At 41.7% G+C, this 23,442-nt stretch overlaps 2 protein-coding genes across 5 annotated transcripts in view; both read right to left on the reverse strand.

The window, feature by feature from the left end:
• The window catches only part of LOC307017496 (serotonin N-acetyltransferase-like), a 5,863-nt gene extending 5,031 nt beyond the window's left edge, over window positions 1–832 (reverse strand). The window contains exon 1 of the mRNA XM_079694844.1: window positions 796–832. The gene's annotated coding sequence lies outside the window, so the exon portion shown is untranslated. The remainder of the gene's footprint in view (window positions 1–795) is intronic.
• Window positions 833–1,791: 959 nt separating this feature from the next.
• Window positions 1,792–23,442, reverse strand: part of LOC307017499 (myosin-10-like) — a 109,365-nt gene continuing 87,714 nt past the window's right edge. For all 4 annotated transcript variants that reach the window (XM_079694852.1, XM_079694850.1, XM_079694851.1 and 1 more), the window contains 13 exons: window positions 21,874–21,978; window positions 19,476–19,628; window positions 18,413–18,661; window positions 17,419–17,631; window positions 15,273–15,485; window positions 10,970–11,131; window positions 10,344–10,472; window positions 8,428–8,516; window positions 8,092–8,215; window positions 7,235–7,443; window positions 6,367–6,475; window positions 5,862–6,034; window positions 1,792–5,012 (listed from right to left, as the gene is read on the reverse strand). In XM_079694852.1, coding sequence (XP_079550978.1) covers window positions 4,859–5,012; window positions 5,862–6,034; window positions 6,367–6,475; window positions 7,235–7,443; window positions 8,092–8,215; window positions 8,428–8,516; window positions 10,344–10,472; window positions 10,970–11,131; window positions 15,273–15,485; window positions 17,419–17,631; window positions 18,413–18,661; window positions 19,476–19,628; window positions 21,874–21,978 — 2,082 coding nt within the window. In that variant the 3' untranslated portion in view covers window positions 1,792–4,858. The remainder of the gene's footprint in view (window positions 5,013–5,861; window positions 6,035–6,366; window positions 6,476–7,234; window positions 7,444–8,091; window positions 8,216–8,427; window positions 8,517–10,343; window positions 10,473–10,969; window positions 11,132–15,272; window positions 15,486–17,418; window positions 17,632–18,412; window positions 18,662–19,475; window positions 19,629–21,873; window positions 21,979–23,442) is intronic.

A 23,442-nucleotide genomic window follows, 5' to 3' on the forward strand; every position in this document is an offset into this window, starting at 1 on the left:
TATTGTATTCCTCCTCCTCCTCCTCCTCCTCCTCCTCCTCCTCCTCCTCCTCCTCCTCCTCCTCCTCTCTCATCCTCATCTCAATGTTAGATGTTCCGGATGAGCGAACAGGGAAGGTCCATTTTACACCAATGTATTTACTGAACTCTGCAATCACCACCGTGTGTTTAGCAGGTGTCCATGTGTGTTTACAGAAGCAGTGTGTCCAATGTATCTTGGACCATGGCCCTTTCTCATTTCTCTAATTCCCCTCCTCAACTCCTCTCCTCGACTCCTATCCTCGTGTCTTAGTCCCGCCCACAGGAGATGCGAGCGGAGGAATCGAGGAGGGGAATCGAGGAGAGAGGAGGGGAAGCAGCAGGCGGTTAGAGAAATGAGATTTCCTTCAACATGGCGCGCTGAAATCCATTTCCGGGTCACTACCGGAGGAGTCGAGGAGTCGAGGTGGGGCCTCTGAAGGCTTCTCAATACTCTAATTTCCCCTCCTCGACTCCTCGGTCCTCCGGTCGTGACCCGGAAATGGATTTCAGCGCGCCATGTTGAAGGACATCTCATTTCTCTAACCAACCGCCTGCTGCTTCCCCTCCTCTCTCCTCGGTTCCCCTCCTCGACTCCTCCGCTCGCATCTCCTGTGGGCGGGGCTAAGACACGAGGATAGGAGTCGAGGAAACCCAATTTATAAAAATAATAGATCAATAAAACATTCTGGTTGTGAACCTAGTAATCTAGTGGCACCGTTACTTCCCAACATAACTAAGAATAAAAACCTTTCCACGCTGATGTGTTCAAACTTACCGGGTCGTGCTGAGGTTCTCCGGTTCTCCGGTTCTCCGTCTCCTCAGACGCCTCTCCTCACGATGAAGTGATTATTAATATCACATGGCGGAGGATTACAGAAGTTAATGACGCATTACAGAGACTTATCTCTCTGTGACCGAGCTCAACACGTTCTTCTCGCTAAGGTAACACAGTCTATAGGAACATTATCTTAAAGGTCTCCTATTACACTGTTTTTCATCAATATATCACAGGTCTCAGATATATCCAGAGCCTGTCTCTGATTGGCTGAAACACCAAACAGATCATTGCAGAATTACCCATAATCCCTCTGTTTCAGCCCTGTTTCGCAACAGCGGTAATTAAAGTTTAAAAGTCTAAAAAATGTTACAACTACTGTCACAAACGTTTGGACCAATCCGCGGACTCTCTCTCTCTCTCTCTCACTCTCTCACTCACTCACTCACACTCTCTCTCACACACACACACACACACACACACACACACACACAGCGGGACGTTGCGAGCCTCGCTGCTGCGAGGAGCGGGACACTGTGAGCTGGCTCACTGGTGTGGGTTGGCGAGACAGCGAGACACCGAGGAACTCAGCCTCAACTCCCAGCCAGGCTGCGGGTGTGTGTTCGGGCTGGGTTTCGCTGTGTCTCGCTGTCTCGCAGACGGCCACTGGGCTCACAGGGGGGGGTGGGGGGGACAGAGAGTGAATACACATACTATACAGAGATGCTGTATGAGAAACCAAAGTGAGTTTGGAACATTGAACAATGTAAATCTATTCTAGTAGACCTCAACAATGGAATTATGATCAGTAGAAATGGCCGTGACATGGAAGCTTTAAAGCTGCAGCATCCTCAGTTGAGTCCTTGATTCCTTATCTAACGCCCAAACAGTTTTAAATGTTCAAATGCTAATGTGACGGCTGATAACTCATTCATCAACATGGATCGGTCCAATACGTGGAGTGTAAACAGGTGATCAATAAACACAAACACCAACTGGAGGGAATGGGCTCCACAGACTTTAATGCATCCTAATAACTCACTAACTGTACATGACGAGCATACAGTCGATCCATGTGCAATACTTAGCATTTTGAAATATGAACGGAGTCCGTCCTGGATACAATAGCAGAGATATAAATACAGTTCATGTCTATTGGACTGTGTTGTTTAATCTTAATAACTCAAAACGTATAAAAGTTATCATAAGAAAAGTCATAGCACCCGTCTAAAGAGAGTCACGGTGAAGCATGAGATCTGGACGCTAAGAGCTCATCACTGATGTATGAAAATACCTCCATGGAATTAGCTTAAGGGTTTAAAGAGGGGGGGGGGGGGGGGGGGGGGGACGAAGGCACAGAAGAAGCAGAAGAAATAATAATGGCTTTCAGCACTCGCACCAAATAATTACAAGTCAACACGGACCTACTGTCATGAGAGGAAGCTCACACACACATTTCATATTCATAAAGCAAGCAGAGGACTGGGAAAATACTATGCAGGAACTAAAACTACTTTATACGGCGGACATACTGTTTATATATTTTGTAAATCGATGCAAAAATAGTCAGAAAGTCGTTTGCTTTCATCACTTTTTCAATGCCATGCTTTTATCTTAGCATTTTAAACAGCTGGTCCAACGCAGGATCATCTTCCACTCTGACAGTTCCTCGTCTCTCAATGAAGGGTAAGGGACTCTTGTAGTTCATATGCAATGCATTATGGGAGTTTCTGTGCTGTGGCTCATGGGGGTAATGTGCAGTGGTTCAATCCCACCATCTGCAGACATCATGTCAAAGTGTCCTCGGGCAAGATGTGTGTATTGATGGACAGATAGCTGATGTCTTTATCCAAAGCAACACTTCAATATGTCAGGGGTGTTTCTAGAAGGATAAGATATATTCATTCTTGTGACGCTCGTAAACAAGATGTCTCCTGACGTAAATAACAACGTGACGTCAGAGCTCCGTGAAAAACAAAGCTGCCTGACGCTCTGTTTGATACTCAGAAATATTGTTTTCTGGTATCACATTTTACGGGGAAATCTGCATTTTGGTTTGAGGGCGCACGCCGAGAGAAAGAGGGCCTGATTACGATATGTGCTGTGATGTCCCAAAAACTCATAGTACGTCAAAACATTTGGAAAAAGTCCTAGTTTATGTCGATTAAAAAGAAAAATAGGTCAGAAGAAAAAAGGCATAATATTGTATGTTGAAAATATGAAAAAAGGTGATTATATAGTAACAAATAAATCCTAATTTTGTATGTCGGAAATATGAGAAAAAAATAATTGAACAGTATGTGGAAATAATAAGAATAAGTCATGATAATGTAAGTAAAAAAAAAAATATGATGAACGAATAAATATGAAAATAAATTGTAGAAAAGTATGAGAAAATAATATTATATCACGTCAAAAGAAGTAAAATATAAAGTGTGTCAGAAAGCTGGTCGACCAATCAGAGGCTCCAAACTGCCTCTGTATGTCTGCAGCATTGAAGTGTATTTAGGTCACTTTGGATAAAAGCACCAGCTAAATATCATAATGTAATATAGAACAGCCCTGCAGCAAGAGAGGGGGGTGAGGCAGTCGTGCTTCTTAACGTTGGGGGGATTCAGAGAGCGTTTTGGGGGTCCACTGCTGGTGTGTCTGCTTGTTTAGATCCTGATGCATGATGGGAGGCAGCAGACCTAAAGCTGGGAGTGTCAGTATTCTCTACCTGCTCTTAAAGGTCTCCTATTATACTGTTCTTCATCAATATATCACAGGTCTCAGATATATCCAGAACCTGTCTCTGATTGGCTGAAACACCAAACAGATCCTTGCAGCATTACCCATAATCCCCTCTGTTTCAGCCCTGTTTCCAAAGTGCTGATTCTCTGTCTGTTACTTTAGATGAAAATAAGGAGCCCCTCCCCACGCCCCTCTGAGAGACATTTGGTTACAAAGAACTCAATGGAGCTCTAGGAGGAGATTCAGGTGATAAGGTGGGGGGGGGGGGGGTCACCTTGGTTGCTGATTGGCTAATGGTTACACAAGACAAAACATCGTTATGACATCATAAAGTGGCCAAAATCTGATCAGCTCATTTTCAGACAGGTTTTTATAGAAATGGATCAAAAAGAGAGAGAATCTTTGTTCCTGAAACTTTCAGAGTCTCTTTCCACAGAGGGGACACATGTTGATATAGAAGAGACATGAAGAAGAGGGGACACATGTTGACGTAGAAGAGACATGAAGAAGACGGGACACATGTTGATGTTGAAGAGACATGAAGAAGAGGGGACACATGTTGATGTAGAAAAGACATGAAGAAGAGGGGACACATGTTGATGTAGAAGAGACATGGAGAAGAGGGGACACATGTTGATGTAGAGACATGAAGAAGAGGGGACACATGTTGATGTAGAAGAGACATGAAGAAGAGGGGACACATGTTGATGTCGAAGAGACATGAAGAAGAGGGGACACATGTTGATGTAGAAGAGACATGAAGAAGAGGGGAGACATGTTGATGTAGAAGAGACATGGAGAAGAGGGGACACATGTTGATGTAGAAGAGACATGAAGAAGAGGGGACACATGTTGATGTAGAAGTGACATGGAGAAGAGGGGACACATGTTGATGTAGAAGAGACATGAAGAAGAGGGGACACATGTTGATGTAGAAGAGACGTGAAGAAGAGGGGACACATGTTGATATAGAAGAGACATGAAGAAGAGGGGACACATGTTGATGTAGAAGAGACATGAAGAAGAGGGGATACATGTTGATGTAGAAGAGACATGGAGAAGAGGGGACACATGTTGATGTAGAAGAGACATGGAGAAGAGGACTTTGCATAATAGGTGACCTTTAAGACAAATCATTCATCCCTTCAAACTTTTAAATTCTTTTTTAGCTTGATTATTTATTTATTGTGATGCTATGAAGTCTTTATGGTGTAAATTGGAATGATCCACATCCAGGCCGTGTGCTTCCTTCCTGTCTCTTCCTGCCTGTGCTCATGAGCTGCCCTTGCAGGATTGATAAAGTTATTGATTGATTGTTTCTCCCTCTCTTCTACTCGGGCTGCGGCGCCGGCGTCTCGTTGGCGTTGCTGTCGGTGATTTTGTTTTCCAGCTCGTCGTCAGACAGCAGGTCTAAAGACGTCCCCTCCACCTGAAGAGGGCGTCTGGAGGGGCGGCTGGAGGAGAAGGAGATGGGACCTCCACGCCTAGGAGGAGGAGGAGGAGGAGGAGGAGGAGGAGGAGGAGGAGGAGGGGGAGGGGGAAATACAATTATTAAAATACAAAAATATGGCTATTTCAGATTTGGGGTTATTTCTTAATAAATAAATAGACATTGCTACAACTTGATCATTTGTTAAAGATTCAAAGATTCAAGATTCAAAGGTTTCATTGTGATATGCTCATGAGCTACAGTGTAGAAATGGCACTGAAATTATTCTGACCTGAGCTCCTGCAACAATGAAACATATATAATAAAATACAAAAATAGTGCAAGAAGTCTCTATTAAATAGAATATGATATTAAATAATATACATTCAGACAAAATTAAATACGGTTTATTACGGTGGTTGCTAAAACAAAGCTGTTTTTAAAATGCTACACGAAGGAAGAAGCTTACATTCTGTGTGCCGAGGGAAGAGCTGGATATAACATATATATAATATAATAACCGCTGTCACTGTCTGAGGTGCAGGGTCTCCAGGTTTAGCTGGGGCTCAACAATCAGTCCGACCAATCACCAAACCAAGACAATCAAGAAAAGGACAGGATTGACTCGATAACAGCACGCTAAAACATGAACATTAATGTTAAAATAGGACGGTTTCCTCAGACAACACAAACGCTGGTGACCCCTTTTGCACACGGCTTCACAATTTGCTTCAAAGCTATTTGTATGAAACTCCACTTCATGTTTTTGGGGATCTCTTCTAAAACCAATGCCTCTGGTTGTACTTGTGAGTGTGTGTGTGTGTGTGTGTGTGTGTGTGTGTGTGTGTGTGTGTGTGTGTGTGTGTGTGTGTGTGTGTGTGTGTGTGTGTGTGTGTGTGTGTACCTGAGGCGGTTCTTCAGAGTGTGCACCTCGCGGCTCAGCCCCTCGCTGGCCTCCGTGGCGTCGTCCAGTTCTCTCTGCAGTTTCCTCCGGGAGGCGTTGGATCTCGTTGCTTCTTCCTCCGCCTCCTCCAGCTGCCTCTTCAGCTGCTTCATCCGGGAGCCCGCCTTCTCCACCTGAACGAACACACACACACACACACACACACACACACACACACACACACACACACACACACACACACACACACACACACACACACACACACACACACACACACACACACACACACACACACACACACACACACACACACACACACACACACACACACACACACACACACACACACACACACACAGGTCAGAATTTGGGGCAGCAAGGTCTGTTGAAGTTAAACAATGCTGAGGGGAATCTGGTGAATGCTAATAAAGAGCTAACCACAGCAGTAACGACAGTTATTGTGGTGGTCCAAACATTTAGTCACAACGTCCACAGTGTCACGTACTTGTTCTTTAAACTGGTCGGCATGGCGACGCTCGTCCTCCACCTGCATGCAGATTTCCTTCAGCTTCTTCTCCGTCCTCCTCACCGTCTTATTGGCTGCTGCTCGCTCTCTGCAGAGGAGGAGAAAAAGGGGGAAATAAATGTGTTTAAGCCACCTGGTTGATATATCCTGAGCTGTGATTGGACGCTGTCATTGGACGGAGTGTTTTGGACGCTGTGATTGGACGGAGTGTTTTGGACGGAGCGTTTTGGACGCTGTGATTGGACGGATTGTTTTGGATGGTGTGATTGGACGCAGTGTTTTGGACGCTGTGATTGGACACAGTGTTTTGGACGCTGTGATTGGACACAGTGTTTTGGACGCTGTGATTGGACGGAGTGTTTTGGACGGAGCGTTTCGGACGATGTGTTTTGGACGGAGTGTTTTGGATGCTGTGATTGGACGGATTGTTTTGGATGGAGTGTTTTGGACGGTGTGATTGGACACAGTGTTTTGGACGCTGTGATCGGACGCAGTGTTTTGGACGCTGTGATCGGACGCAGTGTTTTGGACGGTGTGATTGGACGCAGTGTTTTGGACGCAGTGTTTTGGACGCTGTGATTGGACGCAGTGTTTTGGACGCAGTGTTTTGGACGATGTGATAGGACGATGTGTTTTGAATGGAGTGCTTTGGACGCTGTGATTGGACGGATTGTTTTGGATGGAGTGTTTTGGACGGTGTGATTGGACGATGTGTTTTGGATGGAGTGTTTTGGACGCTGTGATAGGACGCAGTGTTTTAGACAGAGTGTTTTGGACGCGGTGATTGCACGCTGTGATTGGATGGAATGTTTTAGACGCTGTGATTGGACACAGTGTTTCTGCTCACTTGGCCTCCTGCTCCAGCTGCTCCTCCAGCTGAGCGATCTTGGCCTCCAGCGCGCTGATGGAGGCCTTGAAGCGGTTCTTCACGGTTCCCTCCAGCTCGCCCAGCTTGGCCTTCAGATCTTTGTTCTGGCGCTCCAGCTGCTGACGGGCGTTCTCGCTCTTCTGCCCCGCGCTGCGCTCCGCACTCAGCTCCAAAGTCAGGGTGTCCACCTGAGCGGGAAATAAAAACAGCTTTTAAACTTCTGCAAAACGTCTTAATTATTGTTTTTTCGTTCAATTTTTATTTATTTTTTTCAAATTCTAATTCAATATATATTATATAGTTTTGGTATGGTCTGCAAAGGCTAAAATCCCAGTGTCCCCCCCCCCCCCCCACACCTGAAAGACCTCCATTGGACTCCTTTGTTTACTTCCGAGACATAGTGACATCACTATCGAACACTCACACTCCTATTGGCTAGCGCTCCAACACATTGTACGTGATAGGCTAAGGGGCGGGACGTCTCTAAGCGATTGACCAATCACAACATGTGCTGTCTTTTACGGAAACCTTCATTGAAGCACATTTATAACGAGGCTTTTAATACTAGTTGAACATGACATTTTGACATTTTGACATTTCTACATGTTTTTATAAGTTTCTAGTTATTGTGCTTTTTAATTATTGCTTTATTATTTTACCATGTTATTCTATTTGTTCCCTGTGCAGCACTTTGGTCAACTGAGGTTGTTTTTAAATGTGTTATATGAATAAAGATTGAGATTGAGGATCAGTCCCAGATGTATTATTATATTTGACATGTTGTGCTGTGATGCAATGACAGGATGCAGTTCATTAGTACTCTTCTGTCCGCCCACCTGCATGTTGGTCTTCCTGAAGCGGTCGTTGAGCAGCTCCATGTTGCCCTGCTCCTCCTCCAGCTCCTCCTCCAGCTGAGCGATGCGAGCCTCCAGCCTCCTCTTCTCCTCCATCAGAGCAGACCTGACACACAGGAAGTTCAAATACGTTTTATATATAATAAATAATCAGTTTCAAGGGGTTATTGTCATTTGAACAGCAGCTACAGTGCAACATATATATCGGATATAAAACAAATAAAATATCATCTAAAAACAGGTTTTCTGATTTGTTTTGTTGAGTTATTGGTAGTTGTCATGTCACGCCCTGAGTTGCTGTTGTTATTGTTGACTCACTTTCCAGAGGTGCTGTTGGAGATCTCGTCCTGCAGCTCGTCCCGTTCCTGCTCTGCGTGACGGCGCCCTCTCTCTGAGGCTGCCAGGTCCTGCAGACGGAGGTCAAAGGTTAAACACCCGCACTTTATATGTGTATCATCTAATATTCATAATAATAATAATAATAATTTATTTTGTAAGCGCTTTTACAGGCGCTCAAAGTCGCTTTCCAGAGATAATGAAAAAAAAAGAACAACAAATAAATATAGTTAAAGCCACATTAAAATCAAGCAATATTGAGAGGTACCATTCGATTCTTAAAAGAGTTCTCCAGCTGTGTTTTTTAACTTTTGTTTAACTTTTATGTACGCGCCACGACACCAAGTCAACCAGTCGACCAACCGGTGTAAGGGTCAGACAGATTAAGCACGTATTTATATTTGTAAAAAAATGTGCCATGACAGAATCCAGTGGTTGAATATTATTGAAATGAATACCAACGTTTTTGTACAGTTTTGTATATGTTGATATGGGTCGACTCAGCTAAGGTAATGTTTCTGTTTGCTGTTATTTAGTAGTAAAGTGCTTTATTTTATTATATACGACAGGTGGTACATTTAAGTGACAGTATGCTGGTAGTGTGCAATCTCAATGCAATTGAAAACCGGGTTTTCGTTTTTGTCATGCATATGTAACCTTTAAGAATTGTGAAGTATTGTAATCTTTGTCAAACGGATACTTTAGGGGTCTTCAAGAGGATTATTATACAATTACTGTTTGCATTTATGGCATATTTATAGCTATAGCATATGTGACCTGCTCTATCGAAAGCAGTCGCATTGACCGGAGACACATTTTGATTGTATACACAGCCGGAAAGAGGAGATTCCTAGCTTTCTAATGATATCAGGATTGTTTCTGTACTCCAAATATTAAGCTAAATATGTCACATTATAAAATGACTGTCACCGAGTCATCACTTTGAGAAAAAGGCCTTCAAAGTTTCCTCCTCTCTGGAATCCATCGATCTGATTGGTTAGCGGAGCAAATGATCAAAGTAGTAACGGAGGGAAGATATTTTCGTTTGGATTACTGGTCTGGGGGAAGCCTGTGTGTGTGTGTGTGTGTGTGTGTGTGTGTGTGTGTGTGTGTGTGTGTGTGTGTGTGTGTGTGTGTGTGTGTGTGTGTGTGTGTGTGTGTGTGTGTGTGTGTGTGTGTGTGTGTGTACGTGTGTGTGTTTGTGTATTTTTGCGTTTGTGTGTATTGCATTTGTTTCCCGGGGAAAACCCTCACGAGAAACACCGGCTGTTGTTATGCCTGCTGTGACGTTACGTTACTCCGTTCTCCGCTTGTAATTATGCCGTTACAAGCTTCAAAGCTGTATTTATCATCTGAATTTACCGAAACAAGTTTGATATTCTGAAAGCCAAGACTTTGTTTATTTGAAATCAGATGAAAACAAACTGTAACGGACCCTGCCGAGTTATTTATGATTACTCTACGCTTAGATTCATAATGTCAGCCGGAGGGGGGGGGGGGCGGCGCTGTGGAAGAGCAGATTGCCTGTCATCTTCCCTTTACAAGCTTAAAGAATGTATTTATCGTGAGTTTGGAAATAAAAGTTTCATATTCTGAAAGCCAAGACTTTGTTTGTTTAAAATCAAACAAAACACCCGAACCCCGAAAAAATAGTTTTTTACGCAAATCCACGTTTATTTTGAAATGAGCCGTTTTGACTTCCGACTGATTTCGATAGAGCGGGTCACATACACGACTAACTCATCAGGCAGGTAGTTACCAGAAGGGATGTTTTGTTTTTATGGAAATCTCCTGCAACGATGCTGAAATACACTTTCACTGTAAGTAGCGGCGTAGGAAATTGTTGCTTAGTGTAACCGGCGACTATACACTCTCTGCATGGGACACAACAAACACACCTCATGCAGCTGAACGATCTCCGCCTCCAGACTCTTCAGCTTCTTCTCGTTTTCCTTGGATAAAGCGAAGATATCATCTCTGGAAGCTCGGGCTTCCTCCAGCTCCCTCTGGTAGTCCTTCGTTTGGGCCTGAAGGAGGGGAGGTGCAGTAAATAGTTTCAAGTTTCAAAGCTTTAATGTCATGTGCGCTTTAGCTACAGTTTAGATATGGCAACGAAACACTGAAGTCCCAGACTCCTCCAACAGAGCAACACGAATATGTATATAGAGGACATAGAACAAATAACAGATACAATAGGCCAAGAGAAGGAAATAGTTCTTCCTTTGGGAGCGGTTTAAAACATCAATATCAAAAGTCAAAGTCAACTTTATTGTCGATCTTTCACAGAGATCGAAATACCGTTTCCCAAAAATCAGAGGAATACAAAAACAAATATATTTAAAAAATATGTGTACAAATATCTATATATACACAACCAACAGACACATGTGTACATATGCACACATTAAGACGTAAATACAAACACAACAATCCTTATAAATGACAGTCACAGAAAAGTACTTTAGTGCAATCAGACCCATAGCGGCGTGGAAAGTGTTGGCGTGGTGTGAGAGCTGCATGGTACCTGTAACTTGCGCAGCTGCTTGATGGCTTCGTCTCTGGCTTTGTTTGCTCCCTCGATGTGACCCTCGATGTCCTTCAGATCCATCTCCAGCTTCTTCTTAGCCGCCACAGCCAAAGCTCTCTGCTTCCTCTCGTCCTCCAGCTCCGTCTCCATCTCCCGCACCTGAGGGGGGGGGGGGGGGGGGGGGGGAGGGGCAGATTAAACGATTACTAAACTGCTTCATATCGTGTCTAAAGCCATTCAAGTGTGTTTTATTCTCAGAGTTTATAGATTGTTGTATCTTCACGGTCTACTGTATATTTTTCTACTTTTCAAAGCTGTTTTAATTCTATTTGGAGATGTTTAATTCTAGATTTGTTTATTTCTACTCTTTAACTTCTACTTATGTACAATGCCTTGTTTCTTTTGTTGTTTTTTACGCTGCTGCAACGCAACGTTTCCCAAATTGTGATCAATAAAGTACCTCTTATCTTATCTTAATGTTATATTAAAAACCCAAGTAGTTGTACCTGTATTTGATTGTGTTGTGTGCATTCTGGACCTGAAGGAAACAGCTTGGATCCTGCTGAGGATTATATTCAGACACAACGGCATGCTGACTACAGTGGGGTTTGAACCTGTGCTCCCCTGATCCTAACATTAACGCACTAACCCACTGCGCCACACGCCTCCCTTAGGAATTAACGTTGGGCTTATAGAGAGGAAATGTTCCTGCAGGATTCTTGCTTCTCAGTTTGTCTACTCATGGCTGAATGCACTTATTGTACGTCGCTTTGGATAAAAGTGGCAGCTAAATTAAATGTTATATAATGGTTGTGTATGCACTGTAACAATATCAATGCTTAAAAATGCTAATTAGAAAAAGTAAATAACGTTTTGAACCGTGTTGACATGCCTATATGGTATTTTTAATATGCTACAAGACATAATGTGAGTAAAGTAATCAGAAAATGCATTTCCTCCTTAAAGCTGCTGCTTATAATTGAGATCTTCACAAAAAAAGAGAGCCAGGATTTGATACGCTACAAAAACATGAATTCCTTAACATTTCCAGGAAGGGCTTTCCCTATCGTTTAATCACTACAGAAAAGCAGGCGCTATTAAGAGAAACATCGAAATGTCCCTGAAAAATATTAATATTTATGAAAAAACTTGGGTTTGCAATCTCTATTTTCCAGAGTTCTTCTTTGAAATGTTAAACCTTAGATTCAAACATCGATTCATCCTAGAAGCACAGCGAGCTTCAGTGGACTAAGTGAAACGACAACCCTCCTAAATATGGGATTTTAATGAATGAACAGTATTCTTAAACACGAGTATCTGCACTTCTACTTGAGTAAAGGATGTGAGTACTTTTGCCATCTCTGCGACTCAATGCCAGAAGTTTTTCTCTGAGTGTTTCTCTGAGTGTTTCTATAAGTGTTTCTTTAAGTGTTTTTCTGATTCTCTAAGTGTTTCTCTGAGTGTTTCTCTGAGTGTTTCTTTAAGTGTTTTTCTGATTCTCTAAGTCTTTCTCTGAGTGTTTCTCTGATTCTCTAAGTGTTTCTCCGAGTTTTTCTCCGAGTGTTTCTCTGAGTGTTTCTCTGAGTGTTTCTATAAGTCTTTCTCTAAGTGTTTCTCTGAGTGTTGCTCTGATTCTCTAAGTGTTTCTCTGAGTGTTTCTCTGAGTGTTTCTCCGAGTGTTTCTTTAAGTGTTTCTCTGAGTGTTTCTTTAAGTTTTTCTCTAAGTGTTTCTCTGAGTGTTTCTCTGAGTGTTTCTCTAAGTGTTTCTCTGAGTGTTTCTCTGAGTGTTTCTTTAAGTGTTTCTCTGAGTGTTTCTCTGAGTGTTTCTCTGAGTGTTTCTTTAAGTTTTTCTCTAAGTGTTTCTCTGAGTGTTTCTCTGAGTTTTTCTCTGAGTGTTTCTCTGAGTGTTTCTCTGAGTGTTTCTTTAAGTGTTTCTCTGAGTGTTTCTCTGAGTGTTTCTTTACGTTTTTCTCTAAGTGTTTCTCCAAGTGTTTCTCCGAGTGTTTCTCTAAGTGTTTCTCCAAGTGTTTCTCCGAGTGTTTCTCTGAGTGTTTCTCTGAGTGTTTCTCTAAGTGTTTCTCCGAGTGTTTCTCCGAGTGTTTCTCTAAGTGTTTCTCTGAGTGTTTATTTCAGTGTTTCTCTAAGGGTTTCTCTGAGTGTTTCTTTAAGTGTTTCTCCGAGTGTTTCTCTAAATGTTTCTCTGAGTGGTTCTCTGAGTGTTTCTCTGAGTGTTTCTCCGAGTGTTTCTCTGAGTGTTTCTCTAAGTGTTTCTCCAAGTGTTTCTCCGAGTGTTTCTCTAAGTGTTGCTCTGATTCTCTAAGTGTTTCTCTGAGTGTTTCTCTGAGTGTTTCTCTGAGTGTTTCTCCGAGTGTTTCTTTAAGTGTTTCTCTAAGTGTTTCTCTGAGTGTTTCTCTGAGTGTTTCTTTAAGTGTTTCTCTGAGTGTTTCTTTAAGTTTTTCTCTAAGTGTTTCTCTGAGTGTTTCTCTGAGTGTTTCTCTAAGTGTTTCTCTGAGTGTTTCTCTGAGTGTTTCTCTGAGTGTTTCTTTAAGTGTTTCTCTGAGTGTTTCTCTGAGTGTTTCTCTGAGTGTTTCTTTAAGTTTTTCTCTAAGTGTTTCTCTGAGTGTTTCTCTGAGTGTTTCTCTGAGTGTTTCTCCGAGTGTTTCTTTAAGTGTTTCTCTAAGTGTTTCTCTGAGTGTTTCTCTGAGTGTTTCTTTAAGTGTTTCTCTGAGTGTTTCTTTAAGTTTTTCTCTAAGTGTTTCTCTGAGTGTTTCTCTGAGTGTTTCTCTAAGTGTTTCTCTGAGTGTTTCTCTGAGTGTTTCTCTGAGTGTTTCTTTAAGTGTTTCTCTGAGTGTTTCTCTGAGTGTTTCTCTGAGTGTTTCTTTAAGTTTTTCTCTAAGTGTTTCTCTGAGTGTTTCTCTGAGTGTTTCTCTGAGTGTTTCTCTGAGTGTTTCTTTAAGTGTTTCTCTGAGTGTTTCTCTGAGTGTTTCTTTAAGTTTTTCTCTAAGTGTTTCTCTGAGTGTTTCTCTGAGTGTTTCTCTAAGTGTTTCTCCAAGTGTTTCTCCAAGTGTTTCTCTAAGTGTTTCTCTGAGTGTTTATTTCAGTGTTTCTCTGAGTGTTTCTCTGAGTGTTTCTCCGAGTGTTTCTCCGAGTGTTTCTCTAAGTGTTTCTCTGAGTGTTTATTTCAGTGTTTCTCTAAGGGTTTCTCTGAGTGTTTCTTTAAGTGTTTCTCCGAGTGTTTCTCTAAATGTTTCTCTGAGTGTTTCTCCGAGTGTTTCTCTGAGTGTTTCTCTGAGTGTTGTCTGAGTGTTTCTCCGAGTGTTTCTCTGAGTGTTTCTCTGAGTGTTTCTCCGAGTGTTTCTTTAAGTGTTTCTCTGCGTGTTTCTCTGAGTGTTTCTCTGAGTGTTTCTTTAAGTTTTTCTCTAAGTGTTTCTCTGAGTGTTTCTCTGAGTGTTTCTCTGAGTGTTTCTCTGAGTGTTTCTTTAAGTGTTTCTCTGAGTGTTTCTCTGAGTGTTTCTTTAAGTTTTTCTCTAAGTGTTTCTCTGAGTGTTTCTCTGAGTGTTTCTCTAAGTGTTTCTCCAAGTGTTTCTCCGAGTGTTTCTCTAAGTGTTTCTCTGAGTGTTTATTTCAGTGTTTCTCTGAGTGTTTCTCTGAGTGTTTCTCTAAGTGTTTCTCTGAGTGTTTCTCTAAGTGTTTCTCCGAGTGTTTCTCTAAGTGTTTCTCTGAGTGTTTCTCTAAGTGTTTCTCCGAGTGTTTCTCTAAGTGTTTCTCTGAGTGTTTATTTCAGTGTTTCTCTAAGGGTTTCTCTGAGTGTTTCTTTAAGTGTTTCTCCGAGTGTTTCTCTAAATGTTTCTCTGAGTGGTTCTCTGAGTGTTTCTCTGAGTGTTTCTCCGAGTGTTTCTCTGAGTGTTTCTCTGAGTGTTTCTCTAAGTGTTTCTCCAAGTGTTTCTCCGAGTGTTTCTCTAAGTGTTTCTCTGAGTGTTTATTTCAGTGTTTCTCTGAGTGTTTCTCTGAGTGTTTCTCTAAGTGTTTCTCCGAGTGTTTCTCCAAGTGTTTCTCTAAGTGTTTCTCTGAGTGTTTATTTCAGTGTTTCTCTAAGGGTTTCTCTGAGTGTTTCTTTAAGTGTTTCTCCGAGTGTTTCTCTAAATGTTTCTCTGAGTGGTTCTCTGAGTGTTGTCTGAGTGTTTCTCCGAGTGTTTCTCTGAGTGTTTCTCTGAGTGTTTCTCCGAGTGTTTCTCCGAGTGTTTCTCTGAGTGTTTCTCTGAGTGTTTCTATAAGTGTTTCTCTGAGTGTTTCTCATCACCTGTTTGACGAGCGCTCTCTTCTTCTCTTCGTTCTGCTCGTCCCTCCCGGACAGGTCTCTCTCGTACTGAGCCTTCATGGCCTGCATGTTGACCTCCAGACGCAGCTTGGCGTCCTCCGTCCCCTGCAGCTCGTCCTCCAGCTCCTCCAGCTGCGTCTTCATCTCCTCCAGCTGCTGGTCCAGAGTCCGCTTGGACTTCTCCAGCTCGTGCACCTTCATCACCAAGAGGAGGAGGAGACGAGTTTAGTTTACTTGTTTATAGTGTCGTGGACAGTCCCCACTGATCAACTGTCACAAATGGGGCAGCTTTAGCCAACATGCTAATTTCCAGCTGCTGTCCCCGGCCACATGATAACAGACACCTTTTTAAAATCACAACACATCAACAGCGTTAGTTATAAAGAAAGGATGAAAGACAAGTAGATAGAGGAGAAAGGAGAACAATAAACAACACACTGTGACTACATACATGTCACATATAGCACGTCACCATCACACAACAGAAACGAGGGGTCCATGATCTCAACACGTATCACACACGCCATATCCAACACAGACGAGTGTGTAGGTTCTCAGTGAACTGTGTTTTTAAGTGAGCTGTAAAGGTGGTATATGTATGTATGTCTTATGGCGCATTTCCACTACACGGCCTCGCTCGGCCTCGCTCGGTGTGGCTAGGCCTCGTTAGGACTTGCTCACTTTATGGCGCATTTCCATTACAGTTTAGTAGCTGGGGTTCTCATATCCTCTCAGCTCCTCATATCGGTTCAGAAACTAGACAGAAGTGAAACAAGTCCAAACCACAGACTGTCTGTGTCATGGAGAACACAGTCGCTGGTTTATTTATGTCTGTAGGCCGTTGTTGTGAGTGTGGACGTTCGGAGCGTATACTGCGTTAGCTTATCCGATCTCCATTCAGAAAATACGCATTTTAAAAGGTGTTTTGCCTGCTGTCTGTCTGCAGACTTGTCAAAGCATTAATTCATGGTTTTTACTATCCGGTATCAGTATGTTGTTACTTCGGCATCATTTAGAAACGTGTATTACAACTAAATCACGGTCAAATATGTTCATCTTGTTGTGGTTGTAGCCCCCTTGCCAGCGATTCTCTCTCTAGTTTAGCATACTCAGCCCGACTCAGCCTGGTTGTTCCTGGCCCTAGAACCACGACTTTATGGGGCCAGAAAAACTGTGAATTAGGACCCGCTGGCCGGTACTAGGCCAAGTGGAAACGCAACCAAAAACAGGCCCCGCACAGCTCGGCACGCTTAAAGCGAGCTCCGCGCTGCAGTGGAAACGCGCCATAAGTGGGTAGAGAGTTCCAGCTTTGTATTGCTGTGACCGAGAATAATAACTGACCACAAGAGGGGTGAGACTAATTCCTTTACATCGTAGAAGTGTGACACAAGTGGCTAATGAACTCACAACTCCATGTGTCTAAACCAGAATGCATCTGTCTTTTTCTACCATTAGAAAACGCTCTAGTGTTGAGTCTCATGTCTTTGCATCAGAGGAGGATACAGGTGAGACCAACATACAAGAACCTGGAGTTATGGTCGATTCAAAAACCATGACGCAAAGGCTATGGAGCGGGGGGAATTAAGACTGTTAACAGCGTGGTAAAGTAATGCTGTTTGCATCTAATGTCATCTAAAACCGTATGTATTACTAGAACAAATGCTCTAATGTTGAGCAGATGTTTTGTTTCAGGGGATAGGCTATAGGTTTTTTCAAAATAACAGTACCTCAGATTCAAAACTTAATTTTAGCAGCTCAAATTCGGTACATACTATGATCATATCTCACATCACTTACTGTTTAACAACTTGCTCAAAGCTCACTACCACTACTCTGAACCACCAGAGTCTTTATTGACAACAATGCAAAGTACTAGGGAAGAAATCGGAACATTCCCATTACTGCCCGATACTTAGAAAATACAAATTGTTAAATGTAAGGCTTGTATTATGAGCCTCTATGTGGCTTTTCTTTCAATATCTGTATAGAAAAATAGCATTTTGTCTAACTGCTGCATTTACAGCCGTGTGTGTTGCTGTCCCTTTTGAACGAACGACCAATACAAAAATATCCAGTGAGTTGTCGCAGCATACCGTTGATATTTTGATTTGAAACCCCCCCCACTCACGTTCTTGCCCACGTCGTCCTTGGAGCTCATCAGGTCCTCCATGTCAGCGCGCAGCTGCTTGTTGCTCCTCTCCAGCTCCTCCTTGGCCTCCAGAGCCTCGTCCAGCGCTCGGGTCAGAGACAGAGCTTTGGTCTCCTTCTCCCGGGCCTCGGCCTCCGCTCGGTCCCGCTCTTCTGCGAAACGACAGGACACGCTCTTCTCCTCGGCCAGAAGCTGCAGAGGAGGAGGCAGAGACAGCTTTTTGTGAGAACTATTCAAAGACTCAGCTTTAATGTCATGTTCACAGCAGCTACAGTGGAGACATGGCACTGAAGAGCTTAAGTACAAGGCTCCAACATAAACATAGGACATACATGAGCTTAAAACACAGAAGCTCTTTTCTCAACAACAAACAAAGACATATATTGTTGTCTTAATATTTGTCTTTGTTAAATGGAGCTGCTGTGTTGCAAGAAACACGTCAGAATTGATCTGAAAATAAAGTAATATCGTAAAACAAATTAAAAACACTAAAATTAGGTCAAGATATAATATATATATTATTTATATGTTATCTACTTCAAGTGCGTTCTGACCTGGTCAAACTTCTTCTGCTTCTTCTCAAGGCTTCACACGATCTGAGTACTTTTACTTTTACTCAAGTACATAATCTGAGTAATTCTACTTTTACTCAAGTACAAGATCTGAGTACTTCTACTTTTACTGAAGTACAAGATCTGAGTACTTCTACTTTTACTCAAGAACAAGATCTGAGTACTTCTACTTTTACTCAAGTACAAGATCTGAGTACTTCTACTTTTACTCAAGTACAAGATTTGAGTACTTCTACTTTTACTCAAGAACAAGATCTGAGTACTTCTACTTTTACTCAAGTACAAGATCTGAGTACTTCTACTTTTACTGAAGTACAAGATCTGAGTACTTTTACTCAAGTACACGACCTGAGTACTACCTTCACCATGTATATTAAATATATATATATGATTATATCTACCTGGTCGAACTTCTTCTGCTTCTTCTCCAGGCAGCTGACGGTCTGCCTCTGGTGGTCCAGGTCCACGGTGAGGTCGTCCAGCTCCTGCTGCAGGCGGGTCTTTGTCTTCTCCATCTTGTCGAAGCCGAGGGTCTTCTCCTCCAGACGCTGCCCGGCCAGCTCCAGGTCCTTCAGGAGCCTCTTCTTCGTCTCCTCCAGACCCTCCATGGCCCCCACGTCCTCCTCCAGCTTCTTCTTGCTCTCCGACAGCTGCAGGAACAGCAGAGGTTACAATCAGAGAGGACAAAATGGTCTTTATTTCTACATCAGACAAAAACACCCTCATGTCACAAGGAGCGGTACAGGAAGCCTTTCAAGCCTTTTGAGGTTCTCTTTTTTATTTTAACCGTCTCTGAAGTTCCCTTGCACTATCCCTAATTCATTAGTTTGTAAATATTATACTCAAAATGAACCTTGTTGAATTAAAACTGCCACTACTTTGCACACTTTTGCTATTTTGAAATACATTTTAAATTATAGTACATAAAATAACAATAAAAAAATCAGGAGAAATGAAAAAAAATAAATAATAATTATCCGAATAATACTAATAAGAAATAAAAAATAAAAATAATGAGGAAAAAATTTATAAATTATAATAATAAAAGAAAAAATTATAAAAAAATCTGGTAAAAATAAAACAAATAAATAAAGAATATAAACAACAGTCAACAAATCCGGAAATACAAATAATACTATTAATACTGATAATAACATATTATAACGAGCAATAAATCAGTAAAAATATGATATAATAATAAAATAAATACAATAATTATAAAACAGAATAAATAATAATAATAACAGTAAAAAAATCAGAAGAGAAAAATAAAATAAAAAACTCTTATTTTAAATATTGTGTAATTTATAGAAACTCTTTAGAAATATATCGTTCTACTTTTGACATGTTTAAACCAGCTGTGTGTTTAGTATCTATTAAATCTCATTTGTGTCTCGTGCACAGCGCCTTGTTTGCCTGCAGCCAGCCTGTCTCTAATGAAGGAGTATTAAACGTGTGAAGCACCTGCGCCTGTACGCTGAGCATCTGTTTCTCCAGGTTCCTGCGCGCCTCCTCCTCCTCCTCCTGCTGCTCCTGCAGAGCGCTCTTCTCCTCCTCCAGCTGACGGTTCCTCCCGCTGAGGTTCAGCTTCTGACGCGTCTCCTCCTGCAGCAGCTCCTGCAGAACAGACGGCCACATGCTTCCAGTTAGATTCACAGAGAGAGGGACAGGAACACAGAGAGAGGGACAGGACACAAAGAGAGGGACAGGGACACAGAGAGAGGGACAGGGACACAAAGAGAGGGACAGGGACACAGAGAGAGGGACAGGGACACAGAGAGAGGGACAGGAACACAAAGAGAGGGACAGGAACACAAAGAGAGGGACAGGGACACAAAGAGAGGGACAGGGACACAAAGAGAGGGACAGGAACACAGAGAGAGGGACAGGAACACAAAGAGAGGGACAGGGACACAAAGAGAGGGACAGGGACACAAAGAGAGGGACAGGGACACAGAGAGAGGGACAGGAACACAAAGAGAGGGACAGGGACACAAAGAGAGGGACAGGGACACAAAGAGAGGGACAGGGACACAGAGAGAGGGACAGGAACACAAAGAGAGGGACAGGGACACAAAGAGAGGGACAGGGACACAAAGAGAGGGACAGGGACACAGAGAGAGGGACAGGGACACAAAGAGAGGGACAGGGACACAAAGAGAGGGACAGGAACACAAAGAGAGGGACAGGGACACAAAGAGAGGGACAGGAACACAAAGGAGACCTCCCGGCTACAGCTGGAGTTTCTCCTTTCTCATCAAACACCTGTTGCATTTGGATCTATTTATTTAGTGATCCAGAATATTTTATATTGTGTTGTTTATATTTGATATCATTTTTTTATTTTATTTGTCATTTTTAATTCTCTTTTCCACTTTTTTATATATTTTAAGTATTTTATTTTATTGTCTGAACACACTTCTGCTTCTGTGTCGAAATAATTTTCTCTCTCTCTCTCCCCCTCTCTCTCCCTCTCTCTCTTTCTCTCTCTCTCTCACCTGTGTGATTGATAGTGATTGTGTTTCTCACCTGTGTGATTGATAGTGATTGTGTTTCTCACCTGTGTGATTGATAGTGATTGTGTTCCTCACCTGTGTGATTGATAGTGATTGAGTTCCTCACCTGTGTGATTGATAATGACTGTGTTTCTCACCTGTGTGATTGATAGTGATTGTGTTCCTCACCTGTGTGATTGATAGTGATTGTGTTTCTCACCTGTGTGATTGATAGTGATTGTGTTCCTCACCTGTGTGATTGATAGTGATTGAGTTCCTCACCTGTGTGATTGATAATGATTGAGTTTCTCACCTGTGTGATTGATAATGATTGAGTTCCTCACCTGTGTGATTGATAATGACTCAGTTCCTCACCTGTGTGATTGATAATGACTCAGTTCCTCACCTGTGTGATTGATAATGATTGTGTTTCTCACCTGTGTGATTGATAATGATTGTGTTCCTCACCTGTTTGATTGATAATGATTGAGTTCCTCACCTGTGTGATTGATAATGATTGTGTTTCTCACCTGTGTGATTGATAATGATTGTGTTCCTCACCTGTTTGATTGATAATGATTGAGTTCCTCACCTGTGTGATTGATAATGATTGAGTTTCTCACCTGTGTGATTGATAATGATTGAGTTCCTCACCTGTGTGATTGATAATGACTCAGTTCCTCACCTGTGTGATTGATAATGATTGTGTTCCTCACCTGTGTGATTGATAATGATTGAGTTCCTCACCTGTGTGATTGATAATGATTGTGTTCCTCACCTGTGTGATTGATAATGATTGAGTTCCTCACCTGTGTGATTGATAATGATTGAGTTTCTCACCTGTGTGATTGATAATGATTGAGTTCCTCACCTGTGTGATTGATAATGACTCAGTTCCTCACCTGTGTGATTGATAATGACTCAGTTCCTCACCTGTGTGATTGATAATGATGGTGTTTCTCACCTGTGTGATTGATAATGATTGTGTTCCTCACCTGTGTGATTGATAATGACTCAGTTCCTCACCTGTGTGATTGATAATGACTCAGTTCCTCACCTGTGTGATTGATAATGATTGTGTTCCTCACCTGTGTGATTGATAATGATTGTGTTCCTCACCTGTGTGATTGATAATGATTGTGTTTCTCACCTGTGTGATTGATAATGATTGTGTTCCTCACCTGTGTGATTGATAATGATTGTGTTTCTCACCTGTGTGATTGATAATGATTGTGTTTCTCACCTGTGTGATTGATAATGATTGTGTTCCTCACCTGTGTGATTGATAATGACTCAGTTCCTCACCTGTGTGATTGATAATGATTGTGTTCCTCACCTGTGTGATTGATAATGATTGAGTTCCTCACCTGTGTGTCCTGCAGCTGACCCTCCAGTCCAGTCACGTCTTTGGCCATCTTGATCCCCTTCCTCTCTGAATCCTCCAGGACAGAGGACACGTTGTCCAGCTCACTCTGGAAACACACAGGTTTTCAACGTAAATCAAATGCATTTTGCAACATATTCAAATTAAAATAGAAATCACAAACAAAGAAGAAGACATGTAGGTTTTAAATGTAATCAAATGATCTATTAGGGCTGCACGATTTGGAAAAAATAACCAAATAGACGCCATTTATTTTCACTGATGTTGCATGCTTTACCTGCAGATTGTGTTTACCTGTAGTTATTGATGTGTTTACTTGTAGTTATTGATGTGTTTACCTGTAGATTGTGTTTACCTGCAGCTTTTGATGTGTTTACCTGTAGTTATTGATGTGTTTACCTGTAGTTATTGATGTGTTTACCTTTAGTTATTGATGTGTTTACCTGTAGTTATTGATGTGTTTACCTGTAGTTATTGATGTGTTTACCTTTAGTTATTGATGTGTTTACCTGTAGTTATTGATGTGTTTACCTGTAGTTATTGATGTGTTTACCTTTAGTTATTGGTGTGTTTACCTGCAGTTTTTTATTTGTTTACCTGTAGTTATTGATGTGTTTACCTGTAGTTCTTGATGTGTTTACCTGCAGATTGTGTTTACCTGTAGTTATTGATGTGTTTACCTGTAGTTATTGATGTGTTTACCTGTAGTTATTGATGTGTTTACCTGCAGATTGTGTTTACCTGTAGTTATTGATGTGTTTACCTTTAGTTATTGATGTGTTTACCTGTAGTTATTGATGTGTTTACCTTTAGTTATTGGTGTGTTTACCTGCAGTTTTTTATTTGTTTACCTGTAGTTATTGATGTGTTTACCTGTAGTTCTTGATGTGTTTACCTGCAGATTGTGTTTACCTGTAGTTATTGATGTGTTTACCTGTAGTTATTGATGTGTTTACCTGTAGTTCTTGATGTGTTTACCTGTAGTTCTTGATGTGTTTACCTGCAGATTGTGTTTACCTGTAGTTATTGATGTGTTTACCTTTAGTTATTGATGTGTTTACCTGTAGTTATTGATGTGTTTACCTGCAGATTGTGTTTACCTGTAGTTCTTGATGTGTTTACCTGCAGATTGTGTTTACCTGTAGTTATTGATGTGTTTACCTTTAGTTATTGATGTGTTTACCTGTAGTTATTGATGTGTTTACCTGTAGTTATTGATGTGTTTACTTGTAGTTATTGATGTGTTTACCTGTAGTTATTGATGTGTTTACCTGCAGATTGTGTTTACCTGTAGTTCTTGATGTGTTTACCTGCAGATTGTGTTTACCTGTAGTTATTGATGTGTTTACCTGTAGTTATTGATGTGTTTACCTGTAGTTCTTGATGTGTTTACCTGCAGATTGTGTTTACCTGTAGTTCTTGATGTGTTTACCTGCAGATTGTGTTTACCTGTAGTTATTGATGTGTTTACCTGTAGTTCTTGATGTGTTTACCTGTAGTTATTGATGTGTTTACTTGTAGTTATTGATGTGTTTACCTGTAGTTATTGATG

Source organism: Notothenia rossii, assembly GCF_949606895.1.
Source record: "Notothenia rossii genome assembly, contig: SUPER_8_unloc_1, whole genome shotgun sequence".
Lineage (NCBI taxonomy): Eukaryota > Metazoa > Chordata > Actinopteri > Perciformes > Nototheniidae > Notothenia > Notothenia rossii.